Genomic DNA, 19,505 nt, shown 5'->3' with positions numbered 1-19,505 from the left:
ACGTCACTCAACATTGACAAGGTGCATGACGTCACTCAACATTGACAAGGTGCATGACATCACTCAACATTGACAAGGTGCATGACGTCACTCAACACTGACAAGGTGGATGACGTCACTCAACCTTGACAAGGTGCATGACGTCACTCAACATTGACAAGGTGCATGACGTCACTCAACATTGACAAGGTGCATGACGTCACTCAACATTGACAAGGTACATGACGTCACTCAACATTGACAAGGTACATGACGTCACTCAACATTGACAAGGTGCATGACGTCACTCAACATTGACAAGGTGCATGACGTCACTCAACATTGACAAGGTGCATAACGTCACTCAACATTGACAAGGTGGATGACGTCACTCAACACAAAATGTCTTTCATAAAAAGTTAAAAGACGGGGGGGGGCAACTTGACCCACTTTGTCGGCAGTAAACAGAGACATCTCGCTCAGTCACCATGACAACACACACACACAGGAAGTAAGAACCCACATTAGTCCACGTCTGAGCACCAAAGAAATGAAGTCTTGTTGACTCAAGAAAAAGTGTTGCTGTTGTGTCGTCAAAGGAGGCGTTCCTCTCTTTAAAACCCATTAGCTAGCCCGCTAAGCTAAAGATAATCTGAAGTTGTCATGTAAACAAAACACCCTTCTCACCTGCGCTAGTTAGCTCACATGCTAGCCCAGCGCTTCTCTAACACTGCCCTGAAATGTAAATAAATAAACATTGACTTTAGGGGGGGCGTGAGAGGCCATAGCCTAATGGACTTTATTTTTACACATACAGATAAATAAATAAACATTAACTTTAGGGGGGCGGGAGAGGCATATATCTTTACACTTCCAAATAAATAAATAAACATTGACTTTAGGGGGGGGGCGTGAAAAGCAATAGCCTCATGGAGTTTATCTTTACACACACAGATAAATAAACATTGCCTTTAAAGGGGGTGTGAGAGGCAATAGTCTAATGGAGTTTATCTTTACATACATATAAATAAACATTGACTTTAGGGGGGGCGTGAGAGGCCATAGTCTAATGGAGTTTATTTTTAAACATACAGATAAATAAATAAACTCTAACTTTAGGGGGGCGGGAGAGGCATATATCTTTACACTTCCAGATAAATAAATAAACATTGACTTTAGGGGGGCATGAGAGGCAATAGCCTCATGGAGTTTATCTTTACACATACAGATAAATAAATAAACATTGACTTTAGGGGGGGGGGGCGTGAGAGGCAATAGCCTCATGGAGTTTATCTTTACACACACACACACACACACACACACACTCAGATGAATAAACATTGACTTGGGGGGGGGGGGGTGAGAGGCAATAGCCTAATGGAGTTTATCTTTACACACATATAATTAAACATTGACTTTTGGGGGGGCGTGAGAGGCAATAGCCTAATGGAGTTTATCTTTACACACACAGATAAATAAACATTGGCTTTAGGGGGGCGTGACAGGCAATAGTGTGATGGCGTCTATCTTTATACATACAGATAAATTAATAAACATTGACTTTAGGGGGGGCGTGAGAGGCTATAGCCTAATGGAGTTTATCTCTACACATACAGATAAATAAACATTGACTTTAGGAGGGGCGTGAGATGCAATAGTATAATAGCAACGTAAGTATCAGTAAAAAACTATCTTGACACATACAAAAAAAATAAAAATAACTTCGGGGGGCATGAGACCAATTATGTCCTCTGTGGGGGGCGTGACAAAAAAAAAGAAAATAAGTGAGAAGCACTGGGCTAGGCTAACATTAGCTAATCTCAAGTGGTAGTACAAATCCAATTAGATTTGTCTCTAAATAAAGATTAGCGTTGTCAGTTTTGCTACGATGCTCAAGCTAAGGTAAACATGTAAGCTAACACGCGTATAAACACGTAAGCTAACTCGCGTATAAACATGTAAACTAACACGCCTATGAACATCTAAGCTAACACGCCTGTAAACATCTAAGCTAACACGCGTATAAACATGTGTTTAGCATAAACATGCACGCTAACACGCGTATAAACATGTACGCTAACACGGGTATAAACATGTAAGCTAACACGCATATAAACATGTAAGCTAACACGCGCATAAACATGTAAGCTAACAGGCGTATAAACATGTAAGCTAACACGCGTATAAACATGTAAGCTAACACACGTAAAAACATGTTCGCTATAACACGCGTATAAACTTGTTCGCTAACACGCGTATAAACATGTTTGCTAACATGTGTATAAACATGTTCGGTAACACATATAAACACGTAAACACGCGTATAAACATGTTTGCTAACAAGCGTATAAACATGTAAGCTAACACGCGTATAAACATGTAAGCTAACAGGCGTATAAACATGTTCGCTATAACACGCGTATAAACATGTTCGCTAACACGCGTATAAACATGTTTGCTAACACGCGTATAAACATGTTTGCTAACATGTGTATAAACATGTTTGCTAACATGTGTATAAACATGTTTGCTAACATGTGTATAAACATGTTCGCTCACATGTGTATAAACATGTTTGCTAACACATAAATACGTAGACACGCGTATAAACATGTTTGCTAACAAGCATATAAACATGTAAGCTAACATGTGTATAAACATGTTTGCTAACATGTGTATAAACATGTTTGCTAACACATAAATATGTAGACACGCGTATAAACATGTTTGTTAACAAGCGTATAAACATGTAAGCTAACACACGTATAGACATGCAAGCTAACACGCGTATAAACATGTAAGCTAACACGCGTATAAACATGTAAGCTAACACGCGTATAAACATGTAAGCTAACACGCGCATATACATGTGAGCTAACATGCATATAAACATGTTGGCTAACAAGCGTATAAACATGTTGGCTAACACGCGTATAAACATTTAAGCTAACACGCGTATAAACATGTAAGCTAACACGCGTATAAACATGTAAGCTAACATGTGTATAAACATGTAAGCTAACATGCATATAAACATGTTGGCTAACAAGCGTATAAACATGTTGGCTAACACGCGTATAAACATTTAAGCTAACACACGTATAAACATGTAAGCTAACACGCGTATAAACATGTAAGCTAAAATGCGTATAAACATGTTGGCTAACAAGCGTATAAACATGTAAGCTAACACGCTTATAAACATATAAGCTAACACACGTATAAACATGTAAGCTAACACGCGTATAAACATGTAAGCTAACACACGTATAAACATGTTGGCTAACACGCGTATAAACATGTAAGCTAACACGCGTATAAACATGTAAGCTAACAAGAATGAGGTGGTGATTGGCGTCAAGTAGAAGCGTCATGGTGACATCTTGATGAAGACTTAACTTGGTCATCGCCATGTCAGCGTAACATTTGAATGTGACCTGGGCGTGTCCACGCACGTCCGCACAATTCCTGCTCCCCTCAGTGTCGTCCACCTTCAAGTCGCGGCGACTCTCACAGCTGGATGCCGTCCGAAGAGGCGGAGCTCTCGGAGCGGGCTTCCTTGGCGCCGCCCGCCGACTTCTTCTGTTTGTGTTTGGACTTGCGCAACATGCGCACCTGCAGAGCACGCACTCAGTGTTCACTCCCTTCATTAGTGCGCTCCTCTGAGTACACTCAGCCTTCTGAGTGCACAAGTGAGTACACTTGGCCTTCTGAGTGCATAAGTGCTCAAAACGGTGTAGTACACTTCAGCAAGTACAGTAACAAATACAAACCCTGTTTCCATATGAGTTGGGAAATTGTGTTAGATGTAAATATAAACGGAATACAATGATTTGCAAATCCTTTTCAACCCATATTCAATTGAATGCACTACCAAGACAAGATATTTGATGTTCAAACTCATAAACTTTTTTTTTTTTTGGCAAATAATAATTAATTTAGAATTTCATGGCTGCAACACGTGCCAAAGTAGTTGGGCAAGGGCATGTTCACCACTGTGTTACATGGCCTTTCCTTTTAACAACACTCAGTAAACGTTTGGGAACTGAGGAGACACATTTTTTAAGCTTCTCAGGTGGAATTATTTCCCATTCTTGCTTGATGTACAGCTTAAGTTGTTCAACAGTCCGGGGGTCTGCGTTGTGGCATTTTAGGCTTCATAATGCGCCACACATTTTCAATGGGAGACAGGTCTGGACTACAGGAAGGCCAGTCTAGTACCCGCACTCTGTTACTATGAAGCCACGTTGATGTAACACGTGGCTTGGCATTGTTTTGCTGAAATAAGCAGGGGCGTCCATGGTAACGTTGCTTGGATGGCAACATATGTTGCTCCAAAACCTGTATGTACCTTTCAGTATTAATGGTGCCTTCACAGATGTGTAAGTTACCCATGTCTTGGGCACTAATACACCCCAATACCACCACAGATGCTGGCTTTTCAACTTTGCGCCTTCAACAATCCGGATGGTTCTTTTCCTCTTTGGTCCAGAGGACACGACGTCCACGGTTTCCAAAAACAATTTGAAATGTGGACTCGTCAGACTACAGAACACTTTTCCACTTTGCATTAGTCCATCTTAGATGAGCTCAGGCCCAGTGAGGCCGACGGCGTTTCTGGGTGTTGTTGATAAACGGTTTTCGCCTTGCATAGGAGAGTTTTAACTTGCACTTACAGATGTAGCGACCAACTGTAGTTACTGACAGTGGATTTCTGAATTGTTCCTGAGCCCATGTGGTGATATCCTTTACACACTGATGTCGCTTGTTGATGTAGTACAGCCTGAGGGATCGAAGGTCACGGGCTTAGCTGCTTACGTTTAGTGTTTTCTCCAGATTCTCTGAACCCTTTGATGATATTACAGACCGTAGATGGTGAAATCCCTAAATTCCTTGCAATAGCTGGTTGAGAAAGGTTTTTCTTAAACTGTTCAACAATTTGCTCACGCATTTGTTGACAAAGCGGTGACCCTCGCCCCATCCTTGTTTGTGAATGACTGAGCATTTCATGGAATCTACTTTTATACCCAATCATGGCACCCACCTGTTCCCAATTTGCCTGTTCACCTGTAGGATGTTCTAAATAAGTGTTTTATGAGCATTCCTCAACTTTATCAGTATTTATTGCCACTTTTCCCAACTTCTTTGTCACGTGTTGCTGGCATCAAATTCTAAAGTTAATGATTATTTGCAAAAAAATAAAAATGTTTATCAGTTTGAACATCAAATATGTTGTCTTTGTAGCATATTCAATTGAATATGGGTTGAAAAGGATTTGCAAATCATTGCATTCCGTTTATATTTACATCTAACACAATTTCCCAACTCATATGGAAACGGGGTTTGTACTCAGGAAGTAAATAGTTGTAGAAGTGTACTAAGTGTAGTGTGGATCACCTTAGGTCCAGCAGCAGAGATGATGATGTGACCAGGAGGCTGCAGCCAAGGTTCTCCATCCACCTGCACAGGGAAGGATTTCCTCAGAGTCACACGGAAGTACGTCCCTTGTGCGATACGGATGCCTGAACGCAGACCGCTCTGCACCTGACCCTGCACACACACACACACACACACACACACACACACACACACACACACACACACACACACACACACACACACACACACACATTATTGACGTACCGTTATTAAGTGGTCAACTTCCCGATGAAGGTGGGGCCACCCACTCACCATGTGGACCACCCCCGTCACGCCCACCGCCTCCAGCATGCCGTCACTTATGCTGGGCTTACTGTAGCGACCGTCCGTCTCAGACCCCCACAGGTCAGCACCGGAGCCCCAGCTAAACACACACACGCACACGCACACGCACACACGCACACACAGTGTTATGCTTGTTGTGTTAAATTAATAAATGTATAACATTTTAAGTGTGTTGTGTAAATGATAAATGTATAAAATGTTTTCTATAAGTGTGTTATGATTTTATTGGGTTTAAATGATACATGTACAACATATTTTAAGTGTGTTGTATTTATATGATCCATTTTTAACATATTTTAAGTGTTATGTTTGTTGTGTTTAAATGATAAATGTTGTATTAAAGTGTGTTATGTTTAATGTGTTAAATAATAAATATACAACGTATTTTAAGTGTGTTGTGTTGAAATGATAAATGTATAAATGTTATATTAAAGTGTATTATGTTTGTTGTGTTAAATTATAAATATACAACATATTTGAAGTGTGTTGTGTTTAAATGATTAATGTATAAATGTTTTATTTAAGTGTGTTGTGTTTAAATGATTAATGTATAAATGTTATATTTAAGTGTGTTGTGTTTAAATGATAAATGTATAAATGGTATATTAAAGTGTGTTATGTTTGTTGTGTTAAATTATAAATATACAACATATTTTAAGTGTGTTGTGTTTAAATGATTAATGTATAAATGTTTTATTTAAGTGTTGTGTTGAAATGATAAATGTATAACACATTTTAAGTGTGTTGTGTTAAATTATAAATATACAACATATTTTAAGTGTGTTGTGTTTAAATGATTAATGTATAAATGTTTTAAAATGTGTTGTGTTTAAATGATTAATGCACAACATAACATGTTTTAAGTGTGTTGTGTTAAATTATAAATATAAAACATATTTTAAGTGTGTTGTGTTTAAATGATTAATGTATAAATGTTTTATTTAAGTGTGTTGTGTTTAAATGATAAATGTATAATACATTTTAAGTGTGTTGTGTTTAAATGATTAATGTATAAATGTTTTATTTAGGTGTGTTGTGTTTAAATGATTAATGTACAACATGCCTTAAGTGTGTTGTGTTTAAATGATAAGTGTACAACGTATTTTAAGTGTGTTGTTTGTTGTGTTTAAATGATACATTTATAACCTATTTTAAGTGTGTTGTTTTTAAATGATACATTCATAACATATTTTAAGTGTGTTGCTTTTAAATGATAAGTGTACAACATATTTTAAGTGTGTTGTTTATTCTGCTCAAGAAATACATTTATAACCTATCTTACTGTAAGTGTGTTGTTGTGTTTAAATGATAAATGTATAACCTATTTTAAGTGTGTTGTGTTAAATGATAAATGTATAACATATTTTAAGTGTATTGTGTTAAATGATAAATATATAACATATTTTAAGTGTGTTGTGTTTAAATGATAAATGTATAACATATGTTAAGTGTGTTGTGTTTAAAATGATAAATGTATAAAATGTTTTCTATAAGTGTGTTATGATTTTAGTGTTTTTAAATGATACATGTACAACATATTTTAAGTGTGTTGTATTTAAATGATCCATTTTTAACATATTTTAAGTGTTATGTTTGTTGTGTTTAAATGATAAATGTATAACATAATTTAAGTGTGTTGTGTTGAAATGATAAATGTATAAATGTTATATTAAAGTGTATTATGTTTGTTGTGTTAAATTATAAATATACAACATATTTTAAGTGTGTTGATTGAGATGATTAATGTATAAATGTTTTATTTAAGTGTGTTGTGTTTAAATGATTAATGCACAACATGTTTTAAGTGTGTTGTGTTTAAATAAATGTACAACGTATTTTAAGTGTGTTGTTTGTTGTGTTTAAATGATACATTCATAACTTATTTTAAGTGTGTTGTTTTTAAATGATAAGTGTACAACATATTTTAAGTGTGTTGTTTGTTCTGCTCAAGTAATACATTTATAACCTATCTTACAGTAAGTGTGTTGTTGTGTTTAAATGATAAATGTATAACCTATTTTAAGTGTGTTGTGTTAAATGATAAATGTATAACATATTTTAAGTGTGTTGTGTTAAATGATAATGTATAAAATGTTTTCTATAAGTGTGTTATGATTGTATTGTGTTTAAATGATACATGTACAAGATATTTTAAGTGTGTTGTATTTAAATGATCAATTTTTAACATATTTTAAGTGTTATGTTTGTTGTGTTTAAATGATAAATGCATAACCTATTTTAAGTGTGTTGTGTTTAAATGATAAATGTATAAATGTTGTATTAAAGTGTGTTATGTTTGTTGTGTTAAATAATAAATATACAACGTATTTTAAGTGTGTTGTGTTAAATTATAAATATATAACATATTTTAAGTGTGTTGTGTTTAAATGATTAATATATAAATGTTTTATTTAAGTGTGTTGTGTTTAATGATAAATATACAACATGTTTTAAGTGTGTTGTGTTTAAATGATAAATGTATAACACATTTTAAGTGTGTCGTGTTTAAATGATTAATGTATAAATGTTTTATTCATAATTGATTAATGTACAACATGCTTTAAGTGTGTTGTGTTTAAATGATAAGTGTACAACGTATTATAAGTGTGTTGTTTGTTGTGTTTAAATGATACATTTACAACCTATTTTAAGTGTGTTGTTTTTAAATGATACATTCATAACATATTTTAAGTGTGTTGTTTTTAAATAAGTGTACAACATATTTTAAGTGTGTTGTTTGTTCTGCTCAAGTAATACATTTATAACCTATCTTACTGTAAGTGTGTTGTTGTGTTTAAATGATAAATGTATAACCTATTTTAAGTGTGTTGTGTTTAAATGATTAATGTATAAATGTTATATTAAAGTATGTTATGTTTTTGTGTTTAAAAGAGAAATAAGTGTACAACATATTCTAAGTGTGTTGTTTGTTCTGTTCAATTAATAAATGTATAACCTATTTTAAGTGTGTTGTGTTTAAATGACAAAAGTACACGTGTGTTATGTTTAAATGATTAATGTATAACTGTTATCATTTAAACACAAAACATAACACATTTTGATATAAGTGTACAACATATTTTAAGTGTGTTTGTTCGGTTCAACTAATAAATGTATAATCTATTTGAAGTGTGTTGTGTTTAAATGACATATGTATATAATGTTTTAGTTATGTTTGTTGTATTTAAATGATGAATGTATAACATATTTTAAGTGTATTATGTTTAATTGTATCTCCTCTCTGAGCTGCCACCTTAACGTGGTAGAGGAGTTTGCGTGTCCCAATGATCCTAGGAGCTATGTTGTCCGGGGGCTTCCATGCCCCCTGGTAGGGTCTCCCAAGACAAACAGGTCCTAGGTGAGGGATCAGACAAAGAGCAGCTCGAAGACTTCTATGGAAATGCAAGAACCGAGACTCAGATTTCCCTCGCCCGGACGCGGGTCACCGGGGCCCCCCTCCGGAGCCAGGCCCGGAGTTGGGGCACGATGGCGAGCGCCTGGTGGCCGGGCCTGTCCCCATGGGGCCCGGCCGGGCACAGCCCGAAGAGGCAACGTGGGTCCCCCCTCCAATGGGCTCACCACCCATAGCAGGGGCCATAGAGGTCGGGTGCAATGTGAGCTGGGCGGTAGCCGAAGGCAGGGCACTTGGCGGTCCGATCCTCGGCTACAGAAGCTAGCTCTTGGGACGTGGAACGTCACCTCGCTGGGGGGGAAGGAGCCTGAGCTAGTGCGCGAGGTAGAGAAGTTCCGGTTGGATATAGTCGGACTCACCTCGACGCACAGCAAGGGCTCTGGAACCAGTTCTCTCGAGAGGGGATGGACTCTCTTCCACTCTGGCGTTGCCAGCAGTGAGAGGCGACGGGCTGGGGTGGCAATTCTTGTTGCCCCCCGGCTCAGAGCCTGCATGTTGGAGTTCAACCCGGTGGACGAGAGGGTAGCTTCCCTCCGCCTTCGGGTGGGGGGACGGGTCCTGACTGTTGTTTGCGCTTACGCGCCAAACAGCAGCTCAGAGTACCCACCCTTTTTGGATTCACTCGAGGGAGTACTTGAGAGTGCTCCCCCGGGTGATTCCCTCGTTCTACTGGGGGACTTCAACGCTCATATTGGCAACGACAGTGAAACCTGGAGAGGCGTGATTGGGAAGAATGGCCGCCCGGATCTGAACCCAAGTGGTGTTTTGTTATTGGACTTTTGTGCCCGTCACGGATTGTCCATAACGAACACCATGTTCAAGCATAAGGGTGTCCATATGTGCACTTGGCACCAGGACACCCTAGGCCTCAGTTCTATGATCGACTTTGTAGTTGTGTCATCGGATTTGCGGCCTCATGTTTTGGACACTTGGGTGAAGAGAGGGGCGGAGCTTTCTACCGATCACCACCTGGTGGTGAGTTGGCTGCGATGGTGGGGGAGGATGCCGGACAGACCTGGCAGGCCCAAACGCATTGTGAGGGTTTGCTGGGAACGTCTGGCAGAGTCTCCTGTCAGAGAGAGTTTCAATTCCCACCTCCGGAAGAACTTTGAACATGTCACGAGGGAGGTGCTGGACATTGAGTCCGAGTGGACCATGTTCCGCACCTCTATTGTCGAGGCGGCTGATTGGAGCTGTGGCCGCAAGGTAGTTGGTGCCTGTCGTGGCGGTAATCCTAGAACCCGTTGGTGGACACCGGCGGTGAGGGATGCCGTCAAGCTGAAGAAGGAGTCCTATCGGGTTCTTTTGGCTCATGGGACTCCTGAGGCAGCGGACAGGTACCGACAGGCCAAGCGGTGTGCGGCTTCAGCGGTCGCGGAGGCAAAAACTCGGACATGGGAGGAGTTCGGGGAAGCCATGGAAAACGACTTCCGGACGGCTTCGAAGCGATTCTGGACCACCATCCACCGCCTCAGGAAGGGGAAGCAGTGCACTACCAACACCGTGTATGGTGCGGATGGTGTTCTGCTGACCTCGACTGCGGAAGTTGTGGATCGGTGGAGGGAATACTTCGAAGACCTCCTCAATCCCACCAACACGTCTTCCTATGAGGAAGCAGTGCCTGAGGAATCTGTGGTGGGCTCTCCTATTTCTGGGGCTGAGGTTGCTGAGGTAGTTAAAAAGCTCCTCGGTGGCAAGGCCCCGGGGGTGGATGAGATCCGCCCGGAGTTCCTTAAGGCTCTGGATGCTGTAGGGCTGTCTTGGTTGACAAGACTCTGCAGCATCGCGTGGACATCGGGGGCAGTACCTCTGGATTGGCAGACCGGGGTGGTGGTTCCTCTCTTTAAAAAGGGGAACCGGAGGGTGTGTTCTAACTATCGTGGGATCACACTCCTCAGCCTTCCCGGTAAGGTCTATTCAGGTGTACTGGAGAGGAGGCTACGCCGGATAGTCGAACCTCGGATTCAGGAGGAACAGTGTGGTTTTCGTCCTGGTCGTGGAACTGTGGACCAGCTCTATACTCTCGGCAGGGTCCTTGAGGGTGCATGGGAGTTTGCCCAACCAGTCTACATGTGCTTTGTGGACTTGGAGAAGGCATTCGACCGTGTCCCTCGGGAAGTCCTGTGGGGAGTGCTCAGAGAGTATGGGGTTTCGGACTGTCTGATTGTGGCGGTCCGCTCCCTGTATGATCAGTGTCAGAGCTTGGTTCGCATTGCCGGCAGTAAGTCGGACACGTTTCCGGTGAGGGTTGGACTCCGCCAAGGCTGCCCTTTGTCACCGATTCTGTTCATAACTTTTATGGACAGAATTTCTAGGCGCAGTCAAGGCGTTGAGGGGATCCGGTTTGGTGGCTGCAGGATTAGGTCTCTGCTTTTTGCAGATGATTTGGTCCTGATGGCTTCATCTGGCCAGGATCTTCAGCTCTCACTGGATCGGTTCGCAGCTGAGTGTGAAGCGACTGGGATGAGAATCAGCACCTCCAAGTCCGAGTCCATGGTTCTCGCCCGGAAAAGGGTGGAGTGCCATCTCCGGGTTGGGGAGGAGATCTTGCCCCAAGTGGAGGAGTTCAAGTACCTCGGAGTCTTGTTCACGAGTGAGGGAAGAGTGGTTCGTGAGATCGACAGGCGGATCGGTGCGGCGTCTTCAGTAATGCGGACGCTGTATCGATCCGTTGTGGTGAAGAAGGAGCTGAGCCGGAAGGCAAAGCTCTCAATTTACCGGTCGATCTACGTTCCCATCCTCACCTATGGTCATGAGCTTTGGGTTATGACCGAAAGGACAAGATCACGGGTACAAGCGGCCGAAATGAGTTTCCTCCGCCGGGTGGCGGGGCTCTCCCTTAGAGATAGGGTGAGAAGCTCTGTCATCCGGGGGGAGCTCAAAGTAAAGCCGCTGCTCCTCCGCATCGAGAGGAGCCAGATGAGGTGGTTCGGGCATCTGGTCAGGATGCCACCCGAGCGCCTCCCTAAGGAGGTGTTTAGGGCATGTCCGACCGGTAGGAGGCCACGAGGAAGACCCAGGACACGTTGGGAAGACTATGTCTCCCGGCTGGCCTGGGAACGCCTCGGGATCCCCCGGGAGGAGCTGGACGAAGTGGCTGGGGAGAGGGAAGTCTGGGCTTCCCTGCTTAGGCTGCTGCCCCCGCGACCCGACCTCGGATAAGCGGAAGAAGATGGATGGATGGATGGATGATAAATGTATAACATATTTTATGTGTTTGTTGTGTTTAAATGATACATGTATAACACATTTTAAGTGTTTGTTGTGTTTAAACGATAAATGTATAACATATTTTAAGTGTGTTGTGTTTAAATGATAAATGTATAACATATTTTAAGTGTGTTGTGTTTAAATGATAAGTGTACAACATATTTTAAGTGTGTTGTTTGTTCTGCTCAAGTAATACATTTATAACCTATCTTACAGTAAGTGTGTTGTTGTGTTTAAATGATAAATGTATAACCTATTTTAAGTGTGTTGTGTTAAATGATAAATGTATAACATATTTTAAGTGTGTTGTGTTAAATGATAATGTATAAAATGTTTTCTATAAGTGTGTTATGATTGTATTGTGTTTAAATGATACATGTACAAGATATTTTAAGTGTGTTGTATTTAAATGATCAATTTTTAACATATTTTAAGTGTTATGTTTGTTGTGTTTAAATGATAAATGCATAACCTATTTTAAGTGTGTTGTGTTTAAATGATAAATGTATAAATGTTGTATTAAAGTGTGTTATGTTTGTTGTGTTAAATAATAAATATACAACGTATTTTAAGTGTGTTGTGTTAAATTATAAATATATAACATATTTTAAGTGTGTTGTGTTTAAATGATTAATATATAAATGTTTTATTTAAGTGTGTTGTGTTTAATGATAAATATACAACATGTTTTAAGTGTGTTGTGTTTAAATGATAAATGTATAACACATTTTAAGTGTGTCGTGTTTAAATGATTAATGTATAAATGTTTTATTTATAATTGATTAATGTACAACATGCTTTAAGTGTGTTGTGTTTAAATGATAAGTGTACAACGTATTATAAGTGTGTTGTTTGTTGTGTTTAAATGATACATTTACAACCTATTTTAAGTGTGTTGTTTTTAAATGATACATTCATAACATATTTTAAGTGTGTTGTTTTTAAATAAGTGTACAACATATTTTAAGTGTGTTGTTTGTTCTGCTCAAGTAATACATTTATAACCTATCTTACTGTAAGTGTGTTGTTGTGTTTAAATGATAAATGTATAACCTATTTTAAGTGTGTTGTGTTTAAAGGATTAATGTATAAATGTTATATTAAAGTATGTTATGTTTTTGTGTTTAAAAGAGAAATAAGTGTACAACATATTCTAAGTGTGTTGTTTGTTCTGTTCAATTAATAAATGTATAACCTATTTTAAGTGTGTTGTGTTTAAATGACAAAAGTACACGTGTGTTATGTTTAAATGATTAATGTATAACTGTTATCATTTAAACACAAAACATAACACATTTTGATATAAGTGTACAACATATTTTAAGTGTGTTTGTTCGGTTCAACTAATAAATGTATAATCTATTTGAAGTGTGTTGTGTTTAAATGACATATGTATATAATGTTTTAGTTATGTTTGTTGTATTTAAATGATGAATGTATAACATATTTTAAGTGTATTATGTTTAATTGATAAATGTATAACATATTTTATGTGTTTGTTGTGTTTAAATGATACATGTATAACACATTTTAAGTGTTTGTTGTGTTTAAACGATAAATGTATAACATATTTTAAGTGTGTTGTGTTTAAATGATAAATGTATAACATATTTTAAGTGTGTTGTGTTTAAATGACAAATATATGACATATTTTAGTGTGTTGTGTTAAATGACAAATGTATAACATATTTTAAGTGTGTTGTGTTTAAATGATAAATGTATAAATGTTATATTAAAGCGTGTTATGATTGTTGTGTTTAAATGATAAGTGTACAACATATTTTAAGTGTGTTTGTTCTGTTTAAATGATACATTTATATCCTATTTTAAGTGTGTTGTGTTTAAATGATAGATGTATAAATGTTGTATTAAAGTGTGTTATGTTTGTTGTGTTAAATGATAAATATACAACGTATTTTAAGTGTGTTGTGTTAAATGATAAATGTATAACATATTTTAAGTGTTTTATGGGTACTGTTCACATTTCAACCGATACAGTACCAATTACCGGTACCTCGTAATCAATACCGGTACTCAATGGTACCAATTATCGTTACTTTAGTGTGTGTTAATAAAAGTTGATTGTTTGACGGTTAAAAAAATATATATATATTTTTTTAACTGTGATGTAGTTGTTACACAGTAAGAAGGAGATTCATATGGCCCCATTTGTCGCGGTTTACCTGACACATGAAACGTGACATATTTGGGGGGTTGGTTGAATATCTATATAATAGTGTTGAATACCTTAAAATGTGTTTTGTGGCAATTCCAACTTTGACCACAGCGTCAGTTGCCATGTAGAGTGGCACTTTCCATCATTACAGCAGACTGCATTGTAAAATGATGAACTCCACCCAGGGATGGGGGGCATAAGACTCCCTTCCTTACTCTATATTCACTGTTACAATGTTGTGGCCCTCAATAAAAACGAGTGTGGGATGGAAAAAGAAGCCGGAGATCAGGGCGCAGGGGTTGGGGGTCTCGGACCTGGGGATGTTGAGGAAGATGAGACCCTCGATGTTGGGTAGCTGCACATGCCGGCCGTCCACATGCAGCTGCAGCTCCCGGTGCAGACTCCTGGTGGCGCTGATCTTCTGCAGGCCCACCTTGACGTACACGCCTTTGTTGTGGAACCTGTCCGACAGCAGGGAGGCGCGTGGTCACGTGACCGCAGACAACCAACCACGGCGCTGACAGGAAGTACCTGCTGGTGAACTTGTCGGGGTCGTCCTCGCGGGCCAGGTGGAAGTCCAGGCTGAGCTCGGCGTCGATGCCGAGTCCGAAGTAGTTGTTCATGTGGACGATCTGGAGGGACAAAGATCAGCTGACACCCGGACGTTCCCTGAAGGGTTCGAGGTGCGCACCTTGGGCGGTTCCAGGAAGTTCTCCTTGCCGCCTTCGGAGAGGTCTTGCGCATCCAGCAGGATGGTCCAGCGGTCCAGAAGGACTTCCTCCGCCTCCTCCACGTGGGCGAGAATGTGGGCGGCGTCCTCGCCGCTGTAACCCGGCCCCCAGCGCAGGATTCGGGCCAGGTCGTTACCTGGTGGGCGGACACTTGTCAAACCACGCCCGCCCACGGATTTAGGAAGGGTTCTCTCACCTGTTCCGAGCGGGACGATGCCGACCGGCGGCTCCCGGCAGGCCAGGTTTTGGCGGACCGCCTCCAGCACCCCCAGCACCCAGCCCACGGTCCCGTCCCCGCCGCACACCAGCACCCGGAACCTCGGAAGGTCCCGGAAGGCGTGGAGGCTGCGCACGACACATGAACTTTACCTCCGAAACCTTAAAGAAGTCCGACCTCGGCGTCTCCTCACCCTGCCAGCGGTCCGCCGTTGGTCATGTCGAAGACCTGGTGCGGGTTGAGAAGCTTCCGGAAGCTGTAGAGAAGTTCTCTGCCTTTCAGACCGCCGCTCTTCGGGTTGACGAACACCAGCAGGGGGCGCACGTCCTCGCCGAGCTTGTCGTGCTGCCAGACCACAAAGAGAAGGGCGTCATGTTTTCTAGTCCGACCTTTTGGGGGAAACTGACACCGCCTGACACTGGGAGGGCTGTAATGCTCCTACTGGCCACAAGAGGCCGCCAGAGGGCAGTTTATGACTAGGACAGGAAGTGGAGCCTTGATCCACTTGAACCCCCAACTTATTTATCTTGTATGAAATGATGAATATTTTACATTCAACTTTGTTATTGTGCAATGATAACATTATCTAAATATTAACAGTAACTAGCGCTCTAATTGCCAGCTACCAACTAGTGCTCTAATCGCCAGCTACCAACTAGTGCTCTAATCGCCAGCTACCAACTAGTGCTCTAATCCCCAACTGACAACTAGTGTGCTGATCGCCATCTAGCAACTAGTGTGCTAATCGGTGGCTGGCAACTAGCGCTCCATTGCTAAATGACAGGTGGAGCGAAAATCGCTGGCTGGCAACTACTGCTCTAATCGCCAGCTAGCAACAAAGCCTCTAATTCCCAACTGACAACTAGTGTGCTAATCGCCATCTAGAAACGAGTGTGCTAATCGCTGGCTGGCAACTAGCGCTCCATTGCTAAATGACAGCTGGAGCGAAAATCGCTGGCTGGCAACTACTGCTCTAATCGCCAGCTAGCAACTAAGCCTCTAATTCCCAACTGACAACTAGTGTGCTAATCGTCAGCTAGCAACTAGTGTGCTAATCGGTGGCTGGCAACAAGCACCCTAATCACTAGCTGACAACTAGCGCTCCGTTGCTAGCTGACAGCTAGAGAGAAAATCGCTGGCTGGCAACTAGGAAGCCAATCGTTAGCGGACAGCTAACTGACAACTCGGGCGTTAATCACTAGCTTGTGACTAGAGACCAACCGCTAGCTAACAACTAGCAAGCCAATCGCTCATTGAAAACTCGGGTGTTAATCACTAGCTTGCGACTACAGTGCTAATCGCTAGCTGACAACTTGCAAGCCAATCGCTCACTGACAACTCGGGCGCTAATCACTAGCTTGCGTCTAGAGCGCTAATCGCTAGCTGACAACTAGCAAGTCAATCACTTACTGACAATTCGGACGTTAATCACTAGCTTGCGTCAAGAGCGCTAATCGCTAGCTGACAACTCGCAAGCCAATCGCTCACTGACAACTTGGGCGTTAATCGCTATCTTGCGACTAGAGTTGCTGCCAACTAGCAAGCCAATCGTTAGCTGACAACTAGGAAACCAATTACTCACTGACAACTCAGTCGTTAATCACTAGCTTGCGACTAGAGCTGTAATCGCTGGCTAAAAACTTGCTAACCAATTGCTCACTGACAACTTGGGCGTTAATCGCTATCTTGCGACTAGAGCACTAATCGCTAGCTGACAACTAGCAAGCCAATCGCTTACTGACAACGCGGGCGTTAATCACTAGCTTGAGACTAGAGGGCTAATCGCTAGTTGACAACTACCTAGCCAATCGCTCACTGACACTTGGTCGTTAATCGCTATCTTGCGACTAGAGTGCTAATCGCCAGCTGACAACTCGCAAGCCAATTGCTCACTGACAACTCGGGCGTTAGTTGCTAGCTTGCGACTAGAGCGCTAATCGGTAGCTGACAACTAGCAAGCAAATCGCTCCCTGACAACTCGGGCGTTAATCACTAGCTTGCGACTAGAGCGCTAATCGGTAGCTGAAAACTAGCAAGCCAATCGTTAGCTGACAACTAGGAAACCAATTTCTCACTGACAACTCGGGCGTTAATCACTAGCTTGCGACTAGAGCTGTAATCGCTGGCTAAAAACGGGCACACCAATCGCTCACTGACAAATCGGGCGTTAATCGCTAGCTTGCGACTAGAGCGCTAATCGCTAGCGGACAACTAGCAAGCCTATCGCTCACTGACAACTCGGGCGTTCATCACTAGCTTGCGACTAGAGCGCTAATCGCTAGCTGACAACTAGCAAGCCTATCGCTTACTGACAACTCGGGCGTTCATCACTAGCTTGCGACTAGAGCGCTAATCGCTAGCTGACAACTAGCAAGCTAATCGCTCACCGACAACTCGGGCGTTAATCACTAGCTTGAGACTAGAGCGCTAATCGCTAGCTGACAACTAGCAAGCCAATCGCTCACTGACAACTCGGGCTTTAATCACTAGCTTGCAACTAGAGCGCTAATCGCTAGCTGAGAACTAGCGAGCCAATCGCTCACTGAAAACTCTGGCGTTAATCACTAGCTTGCGACTAAAGCGCTAATCGGTAGCTGAAAACTAGCAAGCCAATCGTTAGCTGACAACTAGGAAACCAATCGCTCACTGACAACCCGGGTGTTAATCACTAGCTTGCGACTAGAGCTGTAGTCGCTGGCTAAACACTTGCAAACCAATTGCTCACTGACAACTTGGGCGTTAATCGCTAGCTTGCGACTAGAGCGCTAATCACTATCTGACAACTAGCAAGCCTATCGCTCACTGACAACTCGGGCGTTCATCACTAGCTTGCGACTAGAGCGCTAATCGCTAGCTGACAACTAGCAAGCCAATCGCTCACTGCAACTCGGGCGTTAATCGCAATCTTGCGACTAGAGTGCTAATCGCCAACTGACAACTCGCAAGCCAATTGCTCACTGACAACTCGAGCGTTAATCGCTAGCTTTCGACTAGAGCGCTAATCGGTAGCTGCCAACTAGCAAGTCAATCGTTAGCTGACAATTAGGAAACCAATTGCTCACTGACAACTCGGGCGTTAATCACTAGCTTGGGACTAGAGCTGTAATCGCTGGCTAAAAACTTGCAAACTAATTGCTCACTGACAACTTGGACGTTAATTGCTAGCTTGTGACTAGAGTGCTGATCGCCAGCTGACAACTCGCAAACCAATTGCTCACTGACAACTCGAGCGTTAGTCGCTAGCTTGCGACTAGAGCGCTAATCGCTAGCTGAAAACTAGCAAGCCAATCGCTCACTGACAACGTAGGCGTTAATCACTAACTTGCGTCTACAGCGCTAATCGCTAGCTGACAACTAACAAGCCAATCGCTCACTGAAAACCTGGATGTTAATCGCTAGCTTGTGACTAGAGCGCTAATCGCTAGCTGACAACTAGCAAGCAAATCGCTCACTGATAACTCGGGCGTTAATCACTAGCTTGCGACTCGAGTACTAATCGCTAGCTGACAACTAGCAAGCCAATTGCTAACTGACAACTAGGGCGCTAACCGCTAGCTTGAGACTAGAGCGCTAATCGCTAGCTGACAACGAGCAAGCCAATTGCTCACTGACAACTCGGGCATTAATCGCTAGCTTGAGAGTAGAGCACTAATCGCTAGCTGACAACTCGCAAGCCAATCGCTCACTGACAACTCGGCGTTAATCACTAGCTTATGACTAGAGCGCTAATCGCTAGCTGACAACTAGCAAGCCAATTGCTAACTGACAACTAGGGCGTAAATCGCTAGCTCACGACTAGAGCGCTAATCGCTAACTGGCAACTCGAGCGCCAATCGGCATCGTCATACCGTGATGTCTGGGATGACGAGCGACCAGAGCGACTTGCTGTCGACGCTCGTGTCTTTGGCCAACATGAAGACTCGCTCGGCCTCGGAGAAACACGACATCTGCAACGCCAGGGCGCCTAAACACACACACACACACACACACACACACACACACACACACACACACACACACACACACACACACACACACACACACGTAAGTGTAAGT

At 41.9% G+C, this 19,505-nt stretch overlaps 1 protein-coding gene across 1 annotated transcript in view; it reads right to left on the bottom strand.

The window, feature by feature from the left end:
* Positions 1 to 3,241: 3,241 nt before the first annotated feature.
* The window catches only part of LOC133617111 (diacylglycerol kinase theta), a 52,235-nt gene continuing 35,971 nt past the window's right edge, over positions 3,242 to 19,505 (bottom strand). Inside the window, exons 15-23 of the mRNA XM_061976840.2 lie at positions 19,298 to 19,413; positions 15,643 to 15,794; positions 15,429 to 15,577; positions 15,193 to 15,368; positions 15,033 to 15,133; positions 14,816 to 14,962; positions 5,671 to 5,782; positions 5,377 to 5,529; positions 3,242 to 3,594 (exon numbers count right to left, since the gene is read on the bottom strand). Of these exons, the coding sequence (XP_061832824.2) occupies positions 3,490 to 3,594; positions 5,377 to 5,529; positions 5,671 to 5,782; positions 14,816 to 14,962; positions 15,033 to 15,133; positions 15,193 to 15,368; positions 15,429 to 15,577; positions 15,643 to 15,794; positions 19,298 to 19,413 (1,211 nt within the window). The 3' untranslated portion in view covers positions 3,242 to 3,489. The remainder of the gene's footprint in view (positions 3,595 to 5,376; positions 5,530 to 5,670; positions 5,783 to 14,815; positions 14,963 to 15,032; positions 15,134 to 15,192; positions 15,369 to 15,428; positions 15,578 to 15,642; positions 15,795 to 19,297; positions 19,414 to 19,505) is intronic.

The sequence above is a fragment of the Nerophis lumbriciformis genome, linkage group LG16, assembly GCF_033978685.3.
Source record: "Nerophis lumbriciformis linkage group LG16, RoL_Nlum_v2.1, whole genome shotgun sequence".
Taxonomy (NCBI): domain Eukaryota; kingdom Metazoa; phylum Chordata; class Actinopteri; order Syngnathiformes; family Syngnathidae; genus Nerophis; species Nerophis lumbriciformis.
This window is presented reverse-complemented; position numbering and strand designations above follow the sequence as displayed.